The following is a 23,180-nucleotide window of genomic DNA, read 5'->3' on the forward strand; positions in this document are numbered from 1 at the left end:
TTTTCATCTTGGTAGCAGTGACTTCCTGTTTGTAGCAGTGACTTCCTGTTGATAGCAGTGACTTCCTGTTGATAGCAGTGACTTCCTGTTTGTAGCAGTGACTTCCTGTTTGTAGCAGTGTTTTCATCTTGGTAGCAGTGACTTCCTGGTTGTAGCAGTGACTTCCTGTTGATAGCAGTGACTTCCTGTTGATAGCAGTGACTTCCTGTTTGTAGCAGTGTCTTCATCTTGGTAGCAGTGTCTTCCTGTTGATAGCAGTGACTTCCTGTTTGTAGCAGTGACTTCCTGTTGATAGCAGTGACTTCCTGTCGGTTGCCCAGTAAAAGACATGAAGCCTCGTTCACCTCTTCTACAAATGAGCAGCACTCAGGACACCTTCATATTTTCATCTTTCCAGTATTTGTGAAACGTTCCTCTGCGATTTATCTTGGAAATGGATTACATCCCAACAGAATGTAAAAAAGTAAATTAATATTGGTTAGTTTCCACCATTAAGTCTGCAGCTGTGTCTCAAGGTCGGCCAAGCCAAACAGCTGAGGAGCTACCGGGGCCCAGGTGGACGCGGTGGGGGGGGGGGGGGGGGGTTTCCTGAAACAAACTCCGCTCTGCTGCCTCCAGCCACGAGGTGCAGACAGAAACACGGTCTGGTTGTTACTGATACAATAACACCCAATGAATCACCGGGATTTTATTTCACTCGCTGACACTACGGCTGCAGCAGTAGAAAGCCGAGGGGTAATTAATTCCCTCGCAGCTATATATCTGAACACATTTATCCCGCTGCAAGTTGTGGCACGGCCAAATCAAGCCCGGTGGGAACAACCAACAAGCCAGATGGTTGGAAGACTCTTTGATGATTCTGGAAATACCTTCAGAACAGCGTCACGTGCCGTTCAAAGAACCGTCTCGGGGTTTTTTCCCGACATCGCTGCGACTTTCTGTGTGCGAGAGACTGGCGCTTACCTCTGTGACTCGAGTGCAACGGCGCCACATGAGGCACAGCGTGGATAGCAGGTCGTTCGACACGTGTTTGTGTGCTTGGGTGGCTCAGATGTCCTCAGACAGCAGCCTCTGCCAAGATGTGATCCAGCCTTTAATAGCTGCACGCAGCAAAGCCTCGCTCAATAAATCACTTTTTCATCTCATCGAGGAGTGATAATGTGTCAAAAGATTGCTAAAGTGTATATAACCTTTTTTTCTGCCGAGTAATACTTCACATGTGATGAAGTTCTAAATGCAGAGCGAGCTGTGTAACGTCTGGGTCGAGTAATGCCAGTCGGGACTAGAGATGTTGAGGTTTGGAAATGAAGCCGCCCAGCCCTCGGTCCAGCCCGGGTGTTGGCCGAATTCCCATGAACAGAGGCAGGAAAATAACTGGATCCAGCTATTAGTGCATTTTACAACTTTTAGGACGCAATTATTTAAATAAGGGCTATTCATGTGAACAAAACTGGAAAGTTAACTTTCTAAAATGAAAATGTATGAAGTTGCACCAAAAAAAAAGGTGAAGTACCTGGAAAATACAATATGATAATTTGGCCACAATGTAAAATGTGTAAAATTAGTAACACACCTACAGATGACACATTCATAGCCCCGACTACACCTTCATCACACATACAAGTGCATCAATCAGCCTGAACCATCAGCAGGGCAGCACAGTTCTTATCAATAAGAGAATACTTCTGTAATATAAAAAGTTATTTGTGATAGTGTAAACAGTATATGTAAATATGCACTTTGTTGCGTGTGTATAACAGGAAATGACTTCACACGGTTTGGTAGGGGCTTTATTCATTTAATTTATTAAGATGTTACATAGTCCAACCAGGTTGGGTTGCTTTTATACACCAGAGAGACTACTTGAACTAGGAATATGAATCTTCTTCTCAGATACTTATTTATTTATATACATACAAAACAGTTTGCCGACTGCTTACATTGATCACGGTGATAGTCAGTGTAGTGTGTTTTACAACCGCGACTGGATCAGTTAGTATTCCATTGTTAATGTTATTGTTTCTTTAATCCTGCTTGGAGTACCACATTAGGACGGTGGTAAATTATTATGCAGTATTTTTTTCATGTAAAAATGCGCCGATACTCCAACCAGGATTCACTGAACAAGAACAATTTCCTGTGCGTACTAAGTGACCCAGGTCTGATAACCCAAGATGGGACTGTAGCTCAGCTGTGCCCTCCCTCTAAGCAGCAAGTCATCCTCAACCCAACAACTTCACAGAGATTCAGTAGAAACACAAGCTCATGTATATTTTAATCTCTCACCCGCCAGTCATATCTATCATCTTCCCCTCCACTTAATGTGAAATGTGGGTTGAATTACATTTTTCTTTTCAATTTAACAACGGATAATGGACTATCTTATGTGGATATAGTGGGATAAAAACATGAACAACTGCTCTTTTTCCTTCAAATATTACAAAGCAGAATGGTACCCTCCACTGCTATGTTGCCCCTCATGCAAATTTGGATATGAAACAATGAGGTTATGTTTTTGTTTATTTTTAGACCCAAATGAAACCATTGGCTCTGGAACAGTACAATGTCATCAAGTGGTCCCCTCAAGGATTTAAACTAGTCTGTATGCTTTTTGCCCCCCTCCACCCAAAAACATGTCTGATGCAGGAAGATCAAAGGAGTGACACGCTTAATCCTGGTGCATTCAACATGAAGACGACTTCAAATGCAGTGGGGATTTAACATTAATAAGCAACGGTTAAATGCTGAACAAACACCCAAAAATGAACACGGGCCTGCAGTATAGTGACATGAAACCAAAACGTGAATCACCAGCAGTGGAGAGCTGGAGCAGGCAGCTTGAAACACCCGTTGGATCTCCGACATACATTTGCCCCAAACGAAACAGAACGTCAACAAATGTGTGGCTGTCGGAAAATGAGAAAAAAAAAAACTGAAAAAGGTCACGATCCCTTTGTGAGGACGCCGTCACAGGACCTTACTGTTACTGTTGATGCTGTAAGGGGAACACATAACCGGCCTCTACGGGCATCTCCTGTCCATTTTCTCTCTACATGTATGTATGCATGCTTTGTGGGTGGGTGCACTTATTTTTATTTATTTATATTAATAATAATAATGTACTATTTCTATATATTCATATACCTCCAACTTGGCCTGAGAATAACTTGCCCAAATAGTTCACAAGGCAAGCCTTTCATCTGGATAACATTTACAGAAATGATCTAATCCTACAAAGCTGGAGCTCATTTTGTAGCTGCAATATTCTTTAAATGCTTCAACCCTAGAACAGAGAAGACAAAAACTCAAAATCATAACAATGCAAGAAAAGAAAGAAGAATAAAAACAAACAGAAAATGTAGTTGTGCAAACCTACAGCCAAATGACATAATATTATCACCATTATAAAAGCAATTAAATTAGATTCAAGCAATCTGTGTGTGAAGGCATGCAATCAAACATTTTCCCCCCTGACAACTGGGGATGCGGTGAGCACTGAGTGACGGGTGACGGGGAGAAGGTCGAGTGAAAATAAAAACGACGCAAGGAAAAAAACAGAAAAAAACAATGGTAGTGAGTTTCTTACACTGATCAAGGTTGATCTACAATCAAAGACAATCCCATTTCACAAAGCCTCTGATTGGAGGAGTCAGTTTGGTAGCTCTGTGTGTGTGTGTGTGTGTGTGTGTGTGTGTGTGTGCGCCTGACTGTGGATCATCACTCTGGTAAATTCCTTCCTTAAAGGGGGTTTGTTTAGCTGGAAGGAAAACCTGTACAAGGGGGGTGGGGGGTTACATATACATATATATCGGCTCTGGCCTCTGTCATTTAGAAAGAGAAACAACCAAAACACTAAAATGACACTCACACAATTGCAAACTGACTCAGTTGCACCAACACGACCTCGCCGGTGTTATAAAATTGGTCTGGATCATGAGCGTTAAATTTTGTTTCCTTTAACCCTCTCCACATACACACACCCACCCACCCACACACCCACCCACACACACACGTCCCCCCCAAACCAGTGATCTGTATACATGAAACTTTGGGAAAGAGGGACAGGATGATTATGTGATGATTACGTAGAGGCAAGTTTTTTCTATTCTCTCATACATTACCCTTGACATTTCTTTACATAAATGAGACTGAATCAAAACTAGTACCCCCACCCAGCAGATATGGCATTTCCGATCCAAAATCCCAGATCCCGTGCTTGTTTTCATCCCCCTGACAGCATGCTGCGGCCCGACCCCACTGCGCCGCCGCCTACAAGACCAACTTGCCCACGATGACGCCCACCACAAAGAAGAGCACGATGAGGGCCATCGTGCGGGCGCTCAGGCCCTCGTCTTTCTTCATGCCCATCGAAGAGTGTTGAGATGACATCAAGTTACTCTTCCTCATCCGCAGACCATCGTCCTCCTGGATCGGAGGGAGAGAGAAGTCATGGTTAGAAAAGCGGGGTAAAATAAATTCAGGGTTCTTAGTTACACATTTTGACCAATGGATTTCCAGGACTTTAAACCAAATTTCCATGACCAAACTGAAATCTCGGTATAAACATGAACATTTTTGAAAATTGTGCGTATTGAGAGCGTATGCCGGCTTATATTTTGAGCGTCTTTCTTTAAAAAAACATTATAGTTATTTCAAACTCGGCGTAAATTAACATTGAAACATGAAATTTCCATGACTTTTCCAAAACTTTTATGATTTCAGTTTTTTCCATGACTTTTCCAGGCCTGGAAATGACCATTTTAAAATTCCATGAATTTTCCAGGTTTCCCATGACCGAACGAACCCCGTAAATGATTGACAAATTATTAAAGAAAGCAATTGTTTTTGGGAAGAAAAAGAAGAAGAAAGGGAACGAAGATGTCATGAAGAAAAGACATTCGGCTTGTCAATCCCTCAAAGAGATAAGACTATTTATTTACACGCTCAAAGAAATAGGATCTGCTTAAATCTTTATCTGACTCCATCCTCAGAGGAACGCAGAAGGCGCCAGGCTTTTCACACACTTCATTTCCCAGCAGCGGGTGGAGGGGTGGGGGGGGTGGGGCTCTCCGTTAGTTTAATCTCAGGCGCAGGAGCAGCCAACAGTCGTTCTGCGTCTGGCAAAACCTTAAAGTGGAGGAGGTGGCGATGGTGGTGTGTGTGTGTGTGTGTGTGTGTGTGTGTGTGTGCATGGGACTCATTTCCAACCCGACCTGAACAAAACCCAATTCAACCTCACTTCACTGATCGCTGGGATTGATGGCAAACTCATTGATTTGCTAAATTGCCGTACGACTTATGAACGATGAGGTCTGCCACCGATGATGGATCTGAGCACTTGCACTTCATTCAAACCTCAGTCTTGAATTACTGTCTCCATTCAAAGGAATACAGGAAGAGGGTGGAGGGACACCGCACAATGTCATTGGGACCCAGCACTTTGGCGTAAATCAAATTTCCACTTAATTTGCTTATCTTGATTGTGAACATCAGTCAGTACAAAAGAAATAACCTGTGTCTTTCATGTATGAACCGACTGCGGCCCTAGAAGCGTCTCACTCACCCGGATCTGTTTGTTTTCTTCCCGTAGCCTCTGAGCCTCCATCTGCAGCCGCTTACACTCCTCCATGATCTTCTTCACCTCCCCGTCATCAAGGGTGGAGCTCATTGACTTGGGAGGCAGCGTGGAGGAGTCGGACTTCAGCAAGCTGGACGACATCATCTTGTTGGACTCCGTCTCGTGCTGAAAGTCAGTTACCAGGGCGACGAGTTACATAACGCAGTAAGATGTGCGTTTGCTGCTAAAACGTTTCCATGGCGATTCTGACCGATGAGCTGGCTGACACACGGCACACTGGGGTTGTCTCGAATCGATACCAACATTATAACTTCCATACGATACCTCCTAAAAATATCAAGATACCACGAAACCATAATTCGATACAACACTACGGATTTTTTCTCTGGTATATTTATCTATAATAGTAAAAAATAGAACATCTGTATGGTCACCTTTTTTACCAGCCTGTTACGGCCCAGCTTTTTGAACACTTAATAAACGGCAATAATATTAATATTAGCCTACAGCAAGATAGTGAAAACTCCATGATGCCATCATAGCGTTGATCATACACGGCTATGGAGGCCTTTTGTCCGTGTCTGACCAGATGACGACATAGTTCCTTCTATAAGTATGAGCAATTGTAGAGTGACATATCTTTACAGATGTGTGTTTGAGGTGAAAATCCCCCCTTGGTCTGTGAGTCTTTGAAACAAGTTTAGCAGACCGGTCTCTGTATGTCCTTCACTGTCTGCAAAGTCGACTAAGTACTTCCACATTTCACTTCTGGCATCTTTTTTTCTCCAAAAAGCCGAGGACAGTCGGCAAAATCTTCGGCGCTTGACGCCGTGTCTCCTGCGCTTGACGCCGTGCCTCCTGCGCTTGACGCCGTGTCTCCTGCGCTTGACGCCGTGTCTCCTGCGCTTGACGCCATGCCTCCTGCACTTGACGCCGTGTCTCCTGCGCTTGACGCCGTGCCTCCTGCACTTGACGCCGTGTCTCCTGCACTTGACGCCGTGTCTCCTGCACTTGACGCCGTGTCTCCTGCACTTGACGCCGTGTCTCCTGCACTTGACGCCGTGTCTCCTGCACTTGACGCCGTGTCTCCTGCGCTTGACGCCGTGTCTCCTGCGCTTGACGCCGTGCCTCCTGCACTTGACGCCGTGTCTCCTGCACTTGACGCCGTGTCTCCTGCGCTTGACGCCGTGTCTCCTGCGCTTGACGCCGTGTCTCCTGCGCTTGACGCCGTGTCTCCTGCGCTTGACGCCGTGTCTCCTGCGCTTGACGCCGTGTCTCCTGCGCTTGACGCCGTGTCTCCTGCGCTTGACGCCGTGTCTCCTGCGCTTGACGCCGTGTCTCCTGCGCTTGACGCCGTGTCTCCTGCGCTTGACGCCGTGTCTCCTGCGCTTGACGCCGTGTCTCCTGCGCTTGACGCCGTGTCTCCTGCACTTGAAGTGAGCGCTGGGCAGCCCCGCCCCCTTGCAGTGAATGCAGGCAGGCAGCATGAGGAAGAGGATCAGTGCATGCACTCTGATGGCGTGCTATTTTATTGAAGTATCGATACTAAAAATATGCAAAATCGGATAGTTTTTAACGTACGGGTACCGCGGTACTTTTTAAGTATCGATACAACGTGCAACATAACGACACGCTGCAATGTTTCTATTCGTAGGCTTGCATACTTCGATGTATATATGAACAAAAGTTCAAGCTGCATATCTCCATGTTTGTGGGAGAGTTCACCCAGGGGTGCCTTTCATAAGTGGATCACGCTGGTTTCCATCAGCATTATCTCCGTCTAACGGACTCTGAGTTTCTGACTGGGAGCCATGTGTATGAATCCAAAAGGATCAAAATTAATCAAAAACAACCACGAGAGTCCTTTTTCCTCCCCGTGTTCATGGAACCAGTTCAGATCATGACAAGATAAGATGTAATGCCTCTACAGCTGTAATCACAACAATAATAAACTGCATGTGAGATTAAACTAAATAAGATAACCTCCGATGAGATAATGATGGCTGAGGGTGTGGGGAGAGAGAGCTGGAGGAGAGATGGAGAAAGGGATGAAGAATAATGTTTGAAATTTGAATACAACATAAACCAGATGGAAAAAGAGACAATGAAAAAGAGTGAGGGGGACAGAAAGACGTTCGACAGCGTTACACCCGAGCCACACCGACTGTCGGCTCGCTGAACTGCTGGTGTCCACACGGACAGCGTTGCTGAGCGACCGCCGCCAGCCTTTCTCTCCCCATAGTTTGTCTTTCATAGTATCCAAAATGTTTCCTTTTATTGTATGCCATTTATATTTCATTTATTTAGATGGAAAAAGGTTATAAAGGGTGTGCACATTTGTCAATGACGATAACAATTCACAACTAAAACTATTTCCCACACCAGTGTTGGGAAAATATTTCAGAATAAAAGCCTTTTTTTAACCAATGAATGGATTCTAGCTACAGAAAGACGCTAGAGAGCTTTTATTTTTCAAAGAGAAACAGGAAATGTTCAGTTGAAAATTAATATCAACTTGTGTCCTTGTGTGCGACATGTTCTACGAATATAGAAATTGAAACGGTAGTGATATTAGTATTATGTCAATATACTGTCAAAAGATAATTTTCCCTGTCTATTTTTGCTATGCACACAACACATGGAAAGAAAATAGGTGGGATCTCAAATCTCTAGATGAGCGTGGTCAACATGCAGACGAGTCTCAGAACAGTTAACATGGGCGTCAAAATAAAAAGCAACAGGTTCTGCGACACACACACACACACACACACGAGTACAAATAAATGTGGAGAGATGAATACTAAGGACAGGATAGAGACAGAGAAGGGAGATCGAGCAGTAAAGAGGTCAGGATCTAGAAAACCACGATGAACACCAGCAGCCCATAAATAACGCAGACCTTCCTTGGGACGAAGATTAACAAATAAACAGATGTTTTACTGTGAGGAAGAGGCAATAAAAAGGCCTACATATTTTTATTTTTTGGGGTAAAAACAAGACGCATGATACATTATTCCAGACACACCAATAATCAAAAATACATTATGGCATTGCTGTGGAGAACAATTGTGTCTTGACCAAATAATTGTATGTACTGCTTTGATATCTCGTCTCCAGTGACAAAGAAAAAAGACACGAGGCGAGGAGGAAGTGGAGTAACCCGCATGTGCTTACCGTTTTCTCGTTTTCCACTGGCATGTCAAAAACACACCTTAGCTTGGAGTCCATCAGCTCGTCTGGCTTCGCCTCCTTCCACTGGAGTAGTGGACCAAAGATAAAGAGAAAAGGATCAACACATTATTTCTTTATTATTTATCAAGGCCATTTGCAAAAGACTTGACAGAAAGCTCAGACAGCCCTTCTGCCGTCTCCTTTATTAATTGTCGGCTGAGTAAAAGCTGACATAGTAAACGTATTCCAGCATAGTGTCTGGATTTAGGAATCAGCATCGATTTAGGAATTTAAGTAACAGGTTTCTTCACTGTCTGGCTCCAATAAACACAATAAAACAAAATGCCTTTCACTCTCTCGATGAGATGAATACATTCCAGACTGACCTCATAATGATAATGTATTCCGCCAGCAACCACCATTTATTTTCATATTTTTAGAAGAACATTCAATTATATTCTGGACTCGAGAATATTGTAAATCGAGTATGACAAACACTTATTAGATGTGATGTATAAAATGTCAACCGACTGAACTAGGATCTCTCTTTGAATTATTTCCAGAATGTTTACATGTTTATGTAATAATACTTGTTTATGTTTAATAATACTTGTTTTCAAGATATCATCAAAAGTGGGTAAAGTATTTACAGTACATAGTTTGAATCTTTCAGAATATGTTAGCGCCTGTGAGTCTATCGAATGGCAGTGATATACAAGATGGCTCCGATTAGGTGTCAGCAGACTGTATGAGGTTTACAACCCCATGGTCGGCATCTTATTAGGTATTTCTAAAACACTCGCTGGCATATATATGATTATTTACTGTACTTTTTGGTATTCATTGTGTCTCTTATTGCTGTGTGCCAACACTGACACACAACCTCTCATCCAGGCTAGGACAAAGCATCTTTTGTTTTTAAAACACTGGTGCGGCTAAAACATATTGACGTTATGAAGATGATTCACTCACCACTCCCTCCATGTCGGTCATGTCAGGAGGTGCTACCACAGACTGGACCATGAACTTATGTTTGCTCTTCTCATTGGGGTCGTAGTCAAAAGGCTGCAGCATGACTGAAACACAAAATCAGAATCAGAAACAGTTTTATTGCCAGGAATGTTTACACAAACGAGGAATTTTTTTTGGCGGAAGGTGCAACATTTAGACATGACAAACAACAATCAACGCGACAGTGAACTTAAGTATAAGATAAGATAAAGTGCTCGGACAACAAATAATGTTAAAGTGTTTAACTTAAAAGTGCATGTTAAAGTGGCATATGTGTGGAGGAGGCCTCCGGAGGAGGAGGAGGAAGAAGAAGAAGAAAAGAAGAACAAGAAGAACAAGAAGAACCCGGGCTCCATTGCTGAGCCCAACTGCCGACGGGAAAAAACTTTTGTTGTGGCGGGAGGTCTTTGTCCTGATGGACCGCAGCCTCCTACTAGAGGGGAGGGACTGATGGTCGAGGTCACGTGTTGTACGACTAATATATATATATATATATAGTCACGACTGATTTGAACATGTTTTCAGATTATTTCTGACCCTCCAGCTAACAACTGAGAATCAAGATACACGGGAGAGAATTGGGGCTGATAGGTAACAGCAGTTGCAGTGTAAACAGGGAGTCCCCCACATGATTATTATCTTCTCTTTTATTTTTTTAAACCTCATCCTCAGGAGACTCAGGAGAACGTGTCAAACAAAGTTTCTTGTTAGTATTATTCAAACTGGGTCAGACAGGAAAATAATATGATTCGTTGGTTAAATCTGCCGCCATAAATACGAAACAAACTCCAGCAATTACGCTTTTCCATTTCTCTCCCTTCCTCAACTCTGTGTCCACTTCTCGGATTAAATAGGAATTATTAAGTGGAGTGAGTATCAAAAACTGTGTGCTTGTCAAACAGTGAACTGGGGCTTCAAGGCTCTGGGCTTGCTCCAGCTGCTTGGAAAAAGTGATGGATATGATATATTTCTAAAGTTTGTGTTACCATGACAGCAAAACACTGACCGATCTAGAAAAAAACCCTGGGGGTAACAGCTTCCAAGCCTGTCTTTTTCTTTCTGAACATTACATATTGTTCTAACGAAAAGCAGGTGTTGGGTTGGAGGAGGACTTTAACCCATCACCACATCAGTCCTCCCAGGCAGTGGTGTGTTATTTGATGTCATTCCAATGACCGAACAGGTATTTTAAAGCTGTAATGGTGATTTACAATGATCACTTTCTTATGCGAGGATTCAAGTTAAGGGTGGAAGTGCAGAGGGGATGAAAATGGGTGATCTTTTACACCTTTCACCTTTTAAATGAGGATGTAATTGAGAGGCATATTTTGACAGTCTACAATGCCTGCGTGATTCTTTGGCTTGCATGAGCCAAATGACCTCCTAATTTCAAAGCCGGTGTGGCTATCGGGATGGTTTTCATAAATGGCACATGCCAATTCTCCCTTGAGTGGGAGACCTCAGAGATGCAGTGCACCGTTACAGCAATCAGGGCAGTTCAATATCGCAAAGCAGAAACAGACGGCATGAACAGATTGAGAACGTCCTGTTTCAGTCAGACCCAATTTGCACACCCATCTACCTCGAGTCCAAGGGGACACTGCTAGAGAATGGAGGCAGGAAAAGCATGCAAGTTCTTTGAGCAACAGTGAAAAACATGAAAAGGGTCCCGAGCTAAAGCCGGAGATGGAAAAAGCACAGCCACAGGAGGGGGGGGGGAAGTTATTTAAATAATCTTTGATCGACAGACTTTGAACCTTTACAAAAAGCTACTTCTGCTGATGGCGTGATTTATTATTTTTGCTTTACGCTGGGTGATAATTTATGGAACTCACAGCGGCTAATTGTGTTTAACACAGTCACGCAGGGTCTAAATCGCCTGCCTGCTTGTTGATGATGAATGGAACGATTAGAGGGAAGAAAACGTTCCTTTCTCATCACAAATTAATTGTGTCCCATGAGACGAGATGCTCACAACAGAGTAACCACTAACTGCCTACAGAGGTCTATGGAGTATAATTAATACAGGGTCTGTGCAAGGTTTGCTATTGTAGGGCCACAACTAATCAGGTGTACTAATATTAATTAATTCAAATAGAAATCAGCTGTTTTCTGTTAACTGACGAACTGATTCATTGATTAACTAGAATGGGCACTCGGTAGAGCGCATACCTTCGCATATCACAAGATTGGGCATTGAATTATGAACATTTTGGCATTAGTTGCATGCCAATTGGTAAAAAGAAGATTTTTACCTTTTCATGACCTTTGATCCAATCGATCCCAAAATCTAATCAAATGGTCCCCGGATAATAACCAATCATCCCACCAAATTTCATGCGATTCGGTTTAACACTTTATGCGAGTAACACGCATACAAATAAATAAATAGATAAATGGCGATCAAAACATAACCTTCCGCATTTTCAATGCGAAGGTAATAAACCACTCGTTTCAGCAGCACAAACAATTTATTTGACAATATAACAGAAATGGAAAAGAAGAAAAACACGTACTCCAAAGGTGCAGATCTCTGCCAGGTGCATCTGCAACGACTGCTGCTGTAATGTGTGTTCATGATTACAGCCACAATTGGCTAACCCCCGTATAGACAACAATGGGCTGTAAGGCGCCGCAAAAAACACAATTAACTCAAAACTAATTGATAATATGCGGTCCAAGCCTCAAAGTCGTGGTATAATACATTCATACGATCTTGCCAAAAACAAAATCAAACTCACCAAGGTGTCCGTCCGCAAAGCAGCGGCTGAGTAAAGCAGTGTGTGCATTGGTAGTTACGTTAGCTTTTAGCCAAACACACCGTCCAAAACATCATTAAAACTAAAAAGCCAAACAGAAATTAAACTCGCTGAGCTGTCTGAGCAGTTAGTTATAAAGAATACAAAAGATAAAAGTTTCAAGTTTAATAACCAAAACAATGAACTCATCCAAACTCGATACAAGCTCACGTTACGAGCATTTTGACGCAATGTGACACAAAACGAGATATGACGCACGATACCGTGGAACTCATTGTTTACACCGCACGTCTAATCGCAGTAACCTTTCCGCACGTTTTCAGAGGCCTTACTGGTAGAAAAGAAGAGGGAGCTCTCTCTACTTTGTTCAACACCAAAAACATGGTCAAAGATCAGCAAACCCACCGAGACAAGATAGCGTGGGAATGAGGAAGAAAGAGAAAAGTCAACCAGCGTTCCCAGGATGGGAAATAACTCAGTAGCATTCAATCCACTGGCCTTTCGCAGAAAGTAGCCGCCACTTGGAGGATAAGTTATAGAAATCAAGTTGCAGATAGCCAATTTAACCCTCCTGTTACCTTTAGGGTCAATTTGACCCCATTCAATGATTAATGTCGGTGTTCTTTGGGGTCAATTTGACCCCAGGCTGTTTTTCACTGTGTCAAACATATAAGAAATATCAACTTTTTTATATATTGAAAGGGCTATTTAGGTAGTCAACAAACAAACATAAAGTACCTCACACTTAAACTTGGAAAACAATATTAATTCTCATAATTTTCTGGAGGTTTTAATTGCTGGGGTCAAATTGACCCCGAGGGTAAAATATGTTAGTAAATGTGAAGATAACAGGAGGGTTAAAATATTGAAACGGACCTTATTAGCAGAAATGCTTTATGAGTATGGATGTCATTGAAGATAGGGGAATGCCTTTATTGCCTTGTCATAACAAAAGACACTCTAGAATTGAGTATAAGAGCAAGCTAATAAAGATTATTTAGATAACGGCAACAAAAGATTTTTTTCTTTTTGTGGACATGTTTTTACATGTTTTTTTGTAAACCTCCCTTAAAATGATAACAAATGTGAGCATGTCAGACACACTTCTGACATATTCCCAGAAGAAGCTGAATATTTGTGGATACAAGGATTTTTGAAACATTCACACCACATATTTTTCCACTGGATGCTGCTACATAACACCAATCAACCTCAACAGCATTCCTGTGGTCATGGCGACGTCGAACATATACAGTTACAGCTGGGTTGAGCTTCAAAAGCCCCGAGTGTCTCCTCAGCTGAGCCAGCAGATGACACGTCTCAGGGTTCGTAGGTATCCTGTGGCAGAGCGTTCCCTTTCGTGAACGGGATTGTTTGTGGCTTTTGTTAAATATTAAAGGCCAGAGAGTTACAGATCCAATGCAATCTTCTTGGACGGAAAAATAAATGATCTAGCACAATATTTACCTGAATACGTCAAGAATGATATTCTGATGGTAGTTTGAGTTTCACTGTTTTGCTTTCAGAATATTTCCAAACAAGAATATTTGTGATTAGTAATGTTGGTTTGACAGCCAAGCAGTGTTTATTTGATCATATATCCATAATGTAGCTTTTAAAACCAGGAATAACAATTACTTAAAAGTGCCCTGGGGAGTTTCTTTGCAAACAAACTAAATTCACACTTGCATACAGCGCTGCATTTAAATATGTATTTAATATTTGAATGCGAATGTAATTAATTAAGTGTTGAACCCTTCTGTAAAGCCCGATCTTTATCATTTGGATTCTGCCACAAAAAGCCATATGTAATAAGTGTTTATTAGTCTACATTTGTTCAGAGGATGTTGGTACACATGGTAGTTTGTTTACAGAGCGTTGAACTATAGATGCCATTTGATATGTTGAATTGAAACGTCGTGGGCACACCCAACTGAGGGGTTTTTTGTTTTATTTTTCACCCTTATAAAAAGGTGCAACAAAGCGTACAGCAGACCGAAGGGTCGCATGGCTTTTGAGAAACCTAGGTTTTACATCAAAGTAACTTATTGTGTGTTCAATTTAAAAGCAATAACTTTGTCTGCAAGATGAGAAAACACACTATCTTGTTATCTCGTCCACCACTTTGACTTTCCCTTAAGTCAAACTGGACAGAAACAGGTTACAGACCATACCTATGTTTGCATTTAGTGATTACATTCACCGAAACGCAATCTCCTTCTGGGACTCGAACCTCTGACCTTTCTCAACCCAATACGGGTTAAAAATGAAGGCAACTGACAGAGGGGATTGTGCTGATTTGTCGCCCACTGCTGACTGCAACATAGGAACTAGGAACATCGTTTGCAGTCTTTGACACCAGATAGGTGGAGTTGTAAAATGAGTCCGTGGCTGTAACTGGCAGAGGTGGCACAGTGTGGAAACACGAGCTGTACCTGTCTCCCTCAGAGCGCACAACGGGGAACGAGGCCCTGCAGGCGGGGCGTGGGCAAGAGGACGGGGGATTTACTGAGTAACGGGAGAGGAGTGGAGCGTGCTTTTATGTAAAAAGAGCTAAGCCAATCAGGGTACTAGCGAGATCATAGATTAGCTTACTTCTTACAGAAGATTGTTTTTTTAGGTCAAGATATAAATAGAAACAGTTTGTGAAATTTAGACGGTCTTACATATAATGGCTGTAGCAACTACTTACTTTGGTCCTGCCTCATCCTGCGGGGATAATGGCACACTTACATATGGGCTTGTATATCCATTCATTCAATAATATTTGTATATGTACATTTATATCCATCTGTAGAAAGAGATTGATAGACTGTACGTATTTTAACTGATTCAGAGATCCAATGCAGAATCAAGGGCTAACTGCTCTTTATTTTTATTATGTTAGTTTGGGTCTCAACTTGTACCGTCACATTTACTGCGTTTCATTCTCATTAATGCAATGGCACATGAAATTCCCTCCGGGGATTGTTTTATATATAAATAATAATGTTCAATCATCGAGAAAAACACACGACAATAAATACTACATTTGAGTTGTTGAGTTTGTTGTTTACAAGCAATACAAAAAACAACGTCTCTACAGAAAAATAGCCCAATACTCATATTTAGATAGATATATACATTATTAATCCCCAAGGGGAAATTAGTTCTCTGCATTTAACCCACCCTTAGTTATTAAGGAGCAGTGGGCTGCAGTGATGCGCCCGGGAAGCAACTGGGGTTTCAGTGCCTTGCTCAAGGACACTTCGACTTGCAACTAATGGGGAGAACCGGGATCGAACCGACAACCTTGGGGTTACATGACGACCCCCTTACCCCACTGAGCTACAGCCGCCCCGGCAATGAAAAGATTGAGTATCAAAACTATTAAATAATTTCTCTTGTAATTAGCTAATCGTTTCAGCCACAGCAGCAGCTACATGTTAAAGTAGCCAAGAATAAATAAGAATAAATTAAAGGGCTCACTGTCCTATTCAATACCTGAGACGTGGATGGAGGTGCCCGCATCGATGATTCCACTGTTGGGCCGCACGCAGTACCGGCGCGGCGCTGTCGTCTTCACCTTGAAACACACATTCCTGTCTGTCGGGTTGGAGAGCTTGAGATTTGTGGTGACCACGTCTGAGAATGGACCTGTGACGAGGAAAGATATGGAAAACACTTTGAGATTCGGGAAAACATCTTTGAGATCTCTGAGTTAACTATAAACTATGCAATGCCCTCCAGAGACTGAACTCCGAAATGATCTCAATCTTAATTTCAACAAGAGCAAAACAAGTCATCAAATGCAGTTGACTTGACACCAATTAAATTGTTTGAATGCCAAATGGTTGGAGAAAATGACGAATGCAAAGAAGAATAGAACTGCCACTCGCACACAAACTCAAACAAGCCAATGTGTGAAGGCTGACACCTGTCCGCAAAACACGTGAAAATGCAAATCCACAATTCATAATCCATTGCTGCGGGAAAAACGTCAGTTTTAATACAGAAATTAAAAAAACATGACAAATAGAAAATCGGCAGACAGACCTATTATAGAAAAACATTGTACATGTCTGTACGCTGACATTTCAAGGAAGAAAGTAAAGGGAATTCATTTAATTCAGAAAAGATTTCAAAATGTGAATCATTATGTTGTAATATACGGTAAAATTACTATTAAAGCTCTTTATCACAATAGACAACCACATTTCAGAAAAGTTTGCCACATATTAAACACAGAAACACTGTTAACCTCAGCAACAACTGGCTGATCTAAGCTTTATTACAAATAAATTAGATGACTGAAATACGAGTGGGTAACATTAAATAAAAGAATATGCGACACGCATGTTAAAACATGTGATTGTGGTCTATCAAAGCCTAAATGGATGTGAATTCAATTATAACAAATTCACTTTACTGCCCACAATTTGACCTTCTGCTGCAGTTTCTTTATTCGATTTGACATTTGAGATACACAGGGTTTTAGCGCCAATTTAACTAATGTGGGGTTTCTTTATGTTTGACTGCAAGTTGTCCTCAAGATAAATAATTCCAGTGTGTTTCTCACATTAAAACCCAAAACATCTTTAATCTCAGTAACACAACCTGGTGAGAACTGGATTATTGTAAATCCATCTGCTTTTTCTTATTCGTTTCACATTGCACTGCAGATTGATTTTGACAACATGTCGATTCTGTCCTTACGATTACCCAAAAAAAATTATTGTATCAATTTACCAAAATCTTTAAAGAACAAACTGTGTGTACAAATCACAGGCCTTTGCTACTGCACTACCATGATCAGAATACCCAAGGCAGTTTGTCTACAACTAATTACAGCCGTCATTGTTGATTCCGGCCACATATCTCTGAGAATCTCACAAGCCACACAGATTCGTCGATAATGCAGAAAACCTTTACATAAAAAGACAAATGTGTGCCAAAACTAAAAGGGTGAGCGAAGGTTAAGTGAGTTTATATCCTGACAGCAGCACTAGGTTGTCAGTGTTTTTTGACGGAGCATTATTACCTTCGCATTGAAAATGCGGAAAGTTATGTTTTGATCGCCGTGTATTTATTTATTTATTTGTATGCGTTTTATTCGCATAACTCAAAAAGTATTAAACCGAATCGCATGAAATTTGGTGGGATGATTGGTTATTATCCGGGGACCATTTGATTAGATTTTGGGATCAATCGGGTCAAAGGTCAAGGTCATGCAAAGGTCAACATCTTTTTACCGTCCATAGCATGGTCAATTTTTATCCAATTGGCATGCAACTAATGCCAACATGTTCATAATTCAATACCCAATCTTGTGATATGCGAAGGTATGCGCTCTACCGAGTGCCCATTCTAGTTCTTTTTATTTTAGTTATAAAAAGGTAAGTATTATTGTTTCCGTTCATCCGTTGCCATATTTCAACTACCTGTGATTTAACTATTAAATGAATTGGCCCATTTCATTTTGTTATATTCCTTCCCAAACATGGCATTGTCTCTGTTTGACAGGTTTTCCTGTGGTCTTAACCGCTTTCAAACCTTTGTGTGAAGGCAGCTACATCCAGTTTGTATCTCATAAATTATATTGGTTAGGAAATGATATGTTCAAGGTGGTAAACGATTAACCGTGAGTTGTGTCTGAGGTTGAAAGGAATGGAGAGAAATTCGGACACAATGGAGGGGAAAGGTATCGGAGGCATTGGAAAAACCAGCAGGTTCACATAGCTGTGTGAAGTCAGCCCATTTAGCTCTGCTGCTCATAACGATAATACACTGCAGACAACCTTAAACTAGGACACTTTAAGACATTTAGAAAACACATATTTGTTTGGTGATGTACTGTCTGCGGCTCACGACGTTAAACATGGGTTAAATTATGTTTTTTTTCCTAACTAATCAGCAGTAACTTCGTTGTGTTTCTTTTCTCGATCCCAGTCCTAATTGAAGACCTGATTTCTTTGGCTGTTTAAACACCAGACCTATCTGCATGGATATAAGAAGAAAGAAAACTACATTTATTTATCCCCGTGGGGAAATTATTCCCTGCGTTTGACCCGTCCTTAGTAATTAAGGAGCAGTGGGCTGCAGTGAAGCGCCCGGGGACAATATATACAAATAATACAGATTTATAAATAGGTTCGGAGGCAGAGATAAATTCAGAGCTATAATTATTGCACTCATTAAATACCCGCCACAAGAGCAACCAATCTTCACTGTTGTGTGAGGTCTTCTTTTGACCTCAGTGGTAATGACATTAACAGAGAAGTCAAATCTGTTGGATGTGAGGGATCTTATCTTTTTTTTTTACAAAAAAAAAAAAAAAAAAAAAAAAACTTAATATGGCATGCATACCTGGAGAAAGCCAAGAGTCTAATGAGTCTTTTTGATATTATCTGCACATGTTGGAGGGCGTGCAGAATGTCAACACATCCAATTCTATGTATCCAAGTGCTCCCTCAGAAAACCACAGAATTACATGTCCTTAATTCATTCCTGTTATTTCTGGCAAAAGTGTTTTTATTGACAGGACACCCGAGGATCTGCACAGCGAAATGTATCCAGATAACTAACTGGCAGCTGTTGGTTGCTGCTGCGTTTTTCCAGTACCTCGAGTGAGAGCAAAGCTAATTCACAGTCAAGTGAAAGGCCTGGACGAATTAATCTATAACTTCCCAAACTTAGCGCATAAAGACCCAAATACCACTCACGTTACATCAGACCGACTTACGGAAACTACTCACTCATTTTGGAACGTTACAGTGTCTTGAAAAAGCATATGAAACAAATATTATCCATGAATTATTGAGGGAAATGTTTTCAGTGGCCAATATTTGTTGTCACTTATGCATATTGAAAATCTCTTAATATTGTACAAATGATGAGTATATATATGAGTAGAAATCTACTATATTGGTGCATGTGGTTTTTGAGACGATGATGGTCTGGTGATTTCTTGATGAAAACAACTCATTACTTCTTATTAGTGTTGACAGTGAATACATTGGTTTAGCAGCTGCTGGTTATCCAAATAACATTTGGATCTCTAGTCATTTGTTGCCACAATTACATCCAAAACCTAACCGGATCAGGTTTTCTAATCAAGTAGCGTTTTCGTACATAATAACAAATTAGGCCACTACAGTAGCTATTATTGTGAGCAAAACCTTTTTGCGGTTGAGAGAGGCTCACTAACTGTGCGTGAAAACATGGAGTTATTCCAGAATTAGCACATACACTAGATTCCAGATAAAGTTTCAGCTCAGCAAACATGCAGAGCAACTGACACTTCCCTTTCCTTTTGAGCAAAGCCAGAGAGGAAACTCAGACCCTCACAAGCTTGGCTTGACTTCTAAGGGCTTTTAATGAAAGGGACTCACGCAACAGACGACTGTAGACCTGATGTACTACGTCCTGAACGTTTCTGAGGAAAGTGTCCAACTCACAAAAAACTCCAACGACCATTAAGATATACTATGAAGAGCTAATTGATCCTATTAACACGTATTGCCTGTGCGTAATATAGCCTAATCCCCCAAACAACTATTACAAATATATACATGTGTCTTAAACTGCTTGGCATGTTCCTTTATTACAATGAATTTGACTATTTTGAGTCAATCCCATATTGTTTAATACTCACAGCTTTCCTTATTATTCTCTCTCGTACATCAGACTTTGAGTGTCTTACAGTGGTTGAAGGAAAGAGAAAATAACAAACTTGGTGGAGGAAACTATCCTGGCATTTGTCGTTTCTGCTTTGTCCATTATTTCTATATATCAGGGCACCTAATTTTATATTATTTCCAATGCAATTTACAGGCTCACTGTGAGCCTGATACAACTCAGACACTTCATTCCTGATTTGCAATGTGCCATTACGCTGTAATTAAAGTAAAAAACAACAGTTAGTTACACCTTAGCTGCACAATTGAATATTAGTTCAGTTCATATCCGTTCACATACAAATACAGTAGAACCAACTTGTCATCTTAACCAAAGTATGATCTATCATAGCAATAGTACGGGACCAACAGTAGCATATTCTTTTTGGTGCTTATGGTTATAAGTGTAATTTTCAGGGTGCTTACAACAAACACCACCAGCCACATTATGTTTGGGAGACCAACAGCTGATACCTCCAAATGTCACTATAATAATACTAATACTAATAATAAGAGAATAAAATGTATTCATAAACCCTTTTTTGTGGCAGAATCTATGTGAGTTGTTGCGTTTCAAAACAGATACAGTAGTACCATGTATGTGTTTATGTAACATTATTTAGGCCTAAAGCAACGTGACATATCGCAGCCAAAAAGCTTCCCTTAAATGTCTATGAGCAATTGTAAAGCTCAGGACATAAGAACGGTGGGCACGTTGATGACCCGTCGTTAACACATATCAAGTTGCAGAGGTTGGCCCGGGTGTGTTGTCCTGTCGGTTATTAAATGACAGCTGGCTGCCTACGGAGAGAGACAGCCAATCAGAGACAACGTGAGCTAGCTGCACCTGCTAAGGATGTTGTAGAATATAGAATAGAATATACACTTTTATTAATCCCCAAGGGGAAATTAGTTCTCTCTCATTTAACCATCCTTGGGTTATTAAAAGCTTATGTGCAATGAAATGTGACACGTCTAGTCAGAATATGATGTTGTCACGTGTGTTTATTACAGTCGCTACTACGTAGCCGACATTTGGTTTGTGTGTTGCAGCTTCAAACCGCGTTAAGGGCCGTTTCTGCATCAGGAAATGTGTGACAGGGCCCGGCTAGCCTGGTTAGCCATGGGAAGCTAATCCAGCTAGTTTACAAGCTAACTAGCTAGCTGTCAGTTGACCTGCCGTCCTTTCGTTCGTTCTCATCTCACACGAGGGTAACGTAGTCGCAATGTGAAGTCTAGCTTCCCTCGGGTTTGTTACCGGCTTCGCTTCCCCTTGTCCTAACACCGCTGGCCTCCAACCACTCCCGTCCAAGCCGGGCCCTCCCCTCTTACCTCTGAATTTGAGTTCGTGCTGAGGCTCCAAGAGCAGAACCTGTTCCGGCCTGGCCATGTCCCAACAGCTGGAGCGGGGTTATCGCACTGCAACCGGTTCCTGTCCGTTACCCCCGTGTTAGGATGTCGTAGAGCGCTGCAACCGTCAATAGAGTTGTTTTATCAATGAATTGGCTGTGGATATCCAGCCCCCCCGGTCAACCAGTACTACTCGAGCTACTCACGGCTGTTGTGATGCAGCAGGAAGGGAGCGAGAGACAGCCCGGTGACGTCACTGCCTCTGCATAGCCACCCAGCGGGGAGGGTGGCGATGGGTGACGGCAGGGTGCACCCACCAGTGTGCAAGGAGTCTAAAGACATGGATCAAACTGTTTTAATTTTTTAATTTTTAGCCCACAAAGTCGAACATTTAAATGTAGTGTGTGTGTGTGTGTACATATGATAATGTCAGCTGATTTCTAGAGTGATGGCTAGCTTAATCCATACTATCATATGGCAATTTATTAGTTGATATGTTGTATTTAAATCGGCGTGTTGGGTAAGCTTGAATGTCAGCCCGCTACATCTACTGCTGTAATGCTGCACGGTGTATCGATACTAACAAGTTATCCGTATGTTAAAAACAATTCGATTTAGCTCCGCTCCTCGTCATGCTGTCTGCAGGCTTTGAGTACAAGGGGGCGGGGCTGCCGAGCGCTCTCACAAGCAGCGCTCACACTGAGTGACGTCAATTGCCGACCGACTTCGATTTAAAAAAAGAAAGAAAAGATGCCAGAAGTGAAAAGTACTTTTTCAACATTGCAGACATGAAGGAAAGCCCACTGACACACAGATAGTGAAGGAAAGCCCACTGACACATACTGTAGCTGCGAGCGTGGAGTGGCACTATATGACATTGCGTAATCCAGAGTTACCAACTCTCACGGTTTCGCCGTGTGACACACGCTTTTGCATGTTTTCACACGCTCTCACGCCACACAACCAATTTCTCACGGCAAAAGAAATTCTGATTTTGGGCCGAGGCGCGTTGGTTTCTTTCCAAACTCCGCGACGATAGATGGCGCTAAGGAGCGCATCTATAAACCGATTCGCTGCATAGACATCCTATTTACCCCAAAGAGTCCCGAAGTTAGCAACAGAAGAAGATTTTCAAACAGACACAACGAGCAGAGACTACGGTATGTGAATGCAGGGCTCTCAAGTGTCACGCATTGAGCGTGACAGTCACGCATTTCGGTCTTACGTCACGCACTCCCGCCACACATCGTATTTCTCACGCTGAAAAAACTTTCGGCTATTTAATGTTTTAATGTGCCGCAGCACGCAGACATGAGCTGGCCGCGCTGCCCTCACCGTGGAGGAATCAAGCGCTCCCTGGAGTTCTGCTGTGAGGTGCCACTTATCAGCCAATCAAAAAAAAAGAAATGGGCTACACAATAGCCAATCAGAAAAAACCGTATCTGTTGTATCTGTAAGATTTAATCCAGCAACCAACGAAAATAAAGCATCCTGGATAGATATGTCACTCTTGCCTGTCTTCAAAACTTAAGAGCCCTGTTAATGACATGTGGTTCAATTAAGTACTCACTCTCTTAAACTTTAATTCTTGAAATAATGTGTTGTGTTTGTGCGTGTGATTTTGTGTGGTGATGTAAACTCAGCTGTCATAAGGAG

General features: G+C 41.8%; 1 protein-coding gene across 1 annotated transcript; it reads right to left on the bottom strand.

The window, feature by feature from the left end:
- Positions 1-1,773: 1,773 nt before the first annotated feature.
- On the bottom strand, positions 1,774-21,718 carry LOC130208620 (vesicle-associated membrane protein-associated protein B/C-like). Its single transcript, XM_056437863.1, has 6 exons — positions 21,507-21,718; positions 16,003-16,155; positions 9,722-9,825; positions 8,753-8,833; positions 5,564-5,743; positions 1,774-4,425 (listed from the first exon to the last, which is right to left on the bottom strand). The coding sequence occupies exons 1-6, from the start codon at positions 21,562-21,564 to the stop codon at positions 4,270-4,272; spliced, it is 732 nt and encodes a 243-aa protein (XP_056293838.1). The 5' UTR covers positions 21,565-21,718; the 3' UTR covers positions 1,774-4,269.
- Between the last annotated feature and the right edge of the window lie 1,462 nt (positions 21,719-23,180).

This window comes from Pseudoliparis swirei, chromosome 18 (genome assembly GCF_029220125.1).
Source record: "Pseudoliparis swirei isolate HS2019 ecotype Mariana Trench chromosome 18, NWPU_hadal_v1, whole genome shotgun sequence".
NCBI classification, from domain to species: domain Eukaryota; kingdom Metazoa; phylum Chordata; class Actinopteri; order Perciformes; family Liparidae; genus Pseudoliparis; species Pseudoliparis swirei.